The 2,904-nt window shown below is 50.3% G+C and overlaps 1 protein-coding gene across 2 annotated transcripts in view; it reads right to left on the reverse strand.

Annotated features, from left to right (window-relative positions):
* Window positions 1–805: 805 nt before the first annotated feature.
* LOC123995744 (L-threonine 3-dehydrogenase, mitochondrial-like) overlaps window positions 806–2,904 on the reverse strand; it is a 22,236-nt gene continuing 20,137 nt past the window's right edge. The window contains exons 9-10 of one of the 2 annotated variants that reach the window (XM_046299416.1): window positions 2,111–2,380; window positions 806–1,498 (exon numbers count right to left, since the gene is read on the reverse strand). In XM_046299416.1, coding sequence (XP_046155372.1) covers window positions 1,359–1,498; window positions 2,111–2,380 — 410 coding nt within the window. In that variant the 3' untranslated portion in view covers window positions 806–1,358. The remainder of the gene's footprint in view (window positions 1,499–2,110; window positions 2,381–2,904) is intronic. The other variant, XM_046299417.1, reaches the window with a different exon arrangement.

The raw sequence follows: 2,904 nt of genomic DNA on the forward strand, positions 1-2,904 counted from the left end.
AAATAAACCCTCTTCAATCTAAAACTTGTTTGATTATGACTGTAAATGTAGGACCTTTTGAAACCTGAATTCTCAGCTTTTGGCTGAGAAATACTTCTACAACAGTGAACCCCTTTGCAATAGCTTTACATACGCAGAGGTGACCTTTATAACATCAGCTCTCCCACAGAGAGAAGAAGGATTCTTTCAACCCTATGGAGTCCAACCCTATGGAGTCCAACCCCACGGAGTCCAACCCCACGGAGTCCAACCCCACGGAGTCCAACCCCACAGAGTCCAACCCCACAGAGTCCAACCCCACAGAGTCCAACCCCACAGAGTCCAACCCCACAGAGTCCAACCCCACAGAGTCCAACCCCACAGAGTCCAACCCCACAGAGTCCAACCCCACAGAGTCCAACCCCACAGAGTCCAACCCCACAGAGTCCAACCCCACAGAGTCCAACCCCACAGAGTCCAACCCCACAGAGTCCAACCCCACAGAGTCCAACCCCACAGAGTCCAACCCCTGTAAAGAGTCCAACCCCACAGAGTCCAACCCCACAGAGTCCAACCCCACAGAGTCCAACCCCACAGAGTCCAACCCCACAGAGTCCAACCCCACAGAGTCCAACCCCACAGAGTCAACCCCACAGAGTCCAACCCCACAGAGTCAACCCCACAGAGTCAACCCTACGGAGTCAACCCTACGGAGTCAACCCTACGGAGTCAACCCTATGGAGTCAACCCCACGGAGTCAACCCTACGGAGTCAACCCTACGGAGTCAACCCTACGGAGTCAACCCTATGGAGTCAACCCTATGGAGTCAACCCTATGGAGTCAACCCTATAGAGTCAACCCTATGGAGTCAACCCTATGGAGTCAACCCTATGGAGTCAACCCTATGGAGTCAACCCTATGGAGTCAACCCTATGGAGTCAACCCTATGGAGTCAACCCTATGGAGTCAACCCTATGGAGTCAACCCCTCCGATGTTTTATCTCAACATTTTCTCAGACTCTGTGTTCCAACCTCTCCTCCTTCCTGAGAGGGAGGGAGGGAGAGAGGAGGGGAATCGGCCCGCTACTTCTCACGCAACCTAGAACGTAACTTGTTCAGACAGACAGAGACAGACAGACCCCGAGACAGACACCGAGACACACAGACAGACACCGACACACAGACAGACACCGAGACACACACCGAGACACACAGACAGATTGAGAGCCCTTCCAAATGACAAAACGACTATTTACACACACCACGTGTCTCCCTCCTATAAAACAACAGTCTTTACAGTATGTACAAAGAAACACTGCTCCATCACGTCACCCAGCATCACGCCACCCAGCATCACGCCACCCAGCATCACGCCACCTCAGTTAGCCTTTGCGATGCGCGAGTCTGAGCCGATGTAGTTGAGCATGGTCTGGACGAGCTCCGGGAGGTCGTGGTCATGTTTCCAGCCCCAGTCGTTCCGCGCGTTAGAGTCGTCAAAGTTCATTGGCCAGCTGTCGGCTGTAAAGGGAGAGAAGAGGGGGGGACATTGTCAATGTCTTCCTACTCCAAAGTCTTTGACACTTTTGGGTTTTTGTTTTGTCGGTCAAATTGTCACAAGACTTTGTTGTTGTTCGTTTCTACATTAAAACTTCATCAAAACCTTAAAATGCATGTACGTTTGGAGAATCTCAATGACGAGGCCTCGTGTGGCGTATTTAGACTGGTCTTCCTCGTTCATTGATCTTTCATTGATCTCAAATGGTTGCTAATTCCCAGCTTTTCAAGAAATCCCCGGGTTAGAGGATTCCCAGAATCAGTAGGGAATCTTCCCGGAATCAGTAGGGAATCTTCCCGGAATCAGTAGGGAATCTTCCCAGAATCAGTAGGGAATCTTCCCAGAATCAGTAGGGAATCTTCCCGGAATCAGTAGGGAATCTTCCCGGAATCAGTAGGGAATCTTCCCAGAATCAGTAGGGAATCTTCCCAGAATCAGTAGGGAATCTTCCCAGAATCAGTAGGGAATCTTCCCAGAATCAGTAGGAAATCTTCCCACTGGATTTTTCAGGAAAACATTAGGAATTTTGCAACTCCAAACCAGGATAAATAAAAGCATGAATAAAATGATCTTACCGATGGCCTGTCGGACTTGGTCGATGTCGTAGGTGACCTCCAGGTCCGGAAGCTGCTTCTGGACCTCCTGAGCCAGCTCTTCAGGAGTAAAGCTCATGGCGTTGATGTTATAGGTCCTCATGGAGAGGGTGTCTGCGGGCGCTTCCATCATCTCCACGGTGGCACGCAGACAGTCGTCGATGTACATCATGGGCAGCCGCGTGTCTGGCTTCAGGTTGCACTCAAACTTCCCCGTCTTTACGGCGTCGTGAAAGATGGCCACCGCGTAGTCTGGAGAAACGGAGGCAGGAGATAGATGTGTTTACATCACACCGTCTCACTACAGAAACAGGAGATGGATGTGTTTACATCACACAGTCTCACTACAGAAACAGGAGATAGATGTGTTTACATCACACCGTCTCACTACAGAAACAGGAGATGGACTAGTGTCCTGTCCAGGGGGTGTCCTGGTACATCACACCGTCTCACTACAGAAACAGGAGATGGATGTGTTTACATCACACCGTCTCACTACAGAAACAGGAGATGGACTAGTGTCCTGTCCAGGGGGTGTCCTGGTACATCACACCGTCTCACTACAGAAACAGGAGATGGACTAGTGTCCTGTCCAGGGGGTGTCCTGGTACATCAAGCTGTCTCACTACAGAAACAGGGGATTCAGGAAATTCTGTCTTGGACAAGGATAACTGAGGGGTGTGTCATAAAGGGGAGGCGTTGAGACATAGGTAATACCGTAGCAGTATTACCTAACATCCTAGCATTGTCACCCTGTAGCAGCATTACCTAATGTC

Source organism: Oncorhynchus gorbuscha, linkage group LG14 (assembly GCF_021184085.1).
Source record: "Oncorhynchus gorbuscha isolate QuinsamMale2020 ecotype Even-year linkage group LG14, OgorEven_v1.0, whole genome shotgun sequence".
NCBI classification, from domain to species: Eukaryota; Metazoa; Chordata; class Actinopteri; order Salmoniformes; family Salmonidae; genus Oncorhynchus; species Oncorhynchus gorbuscha.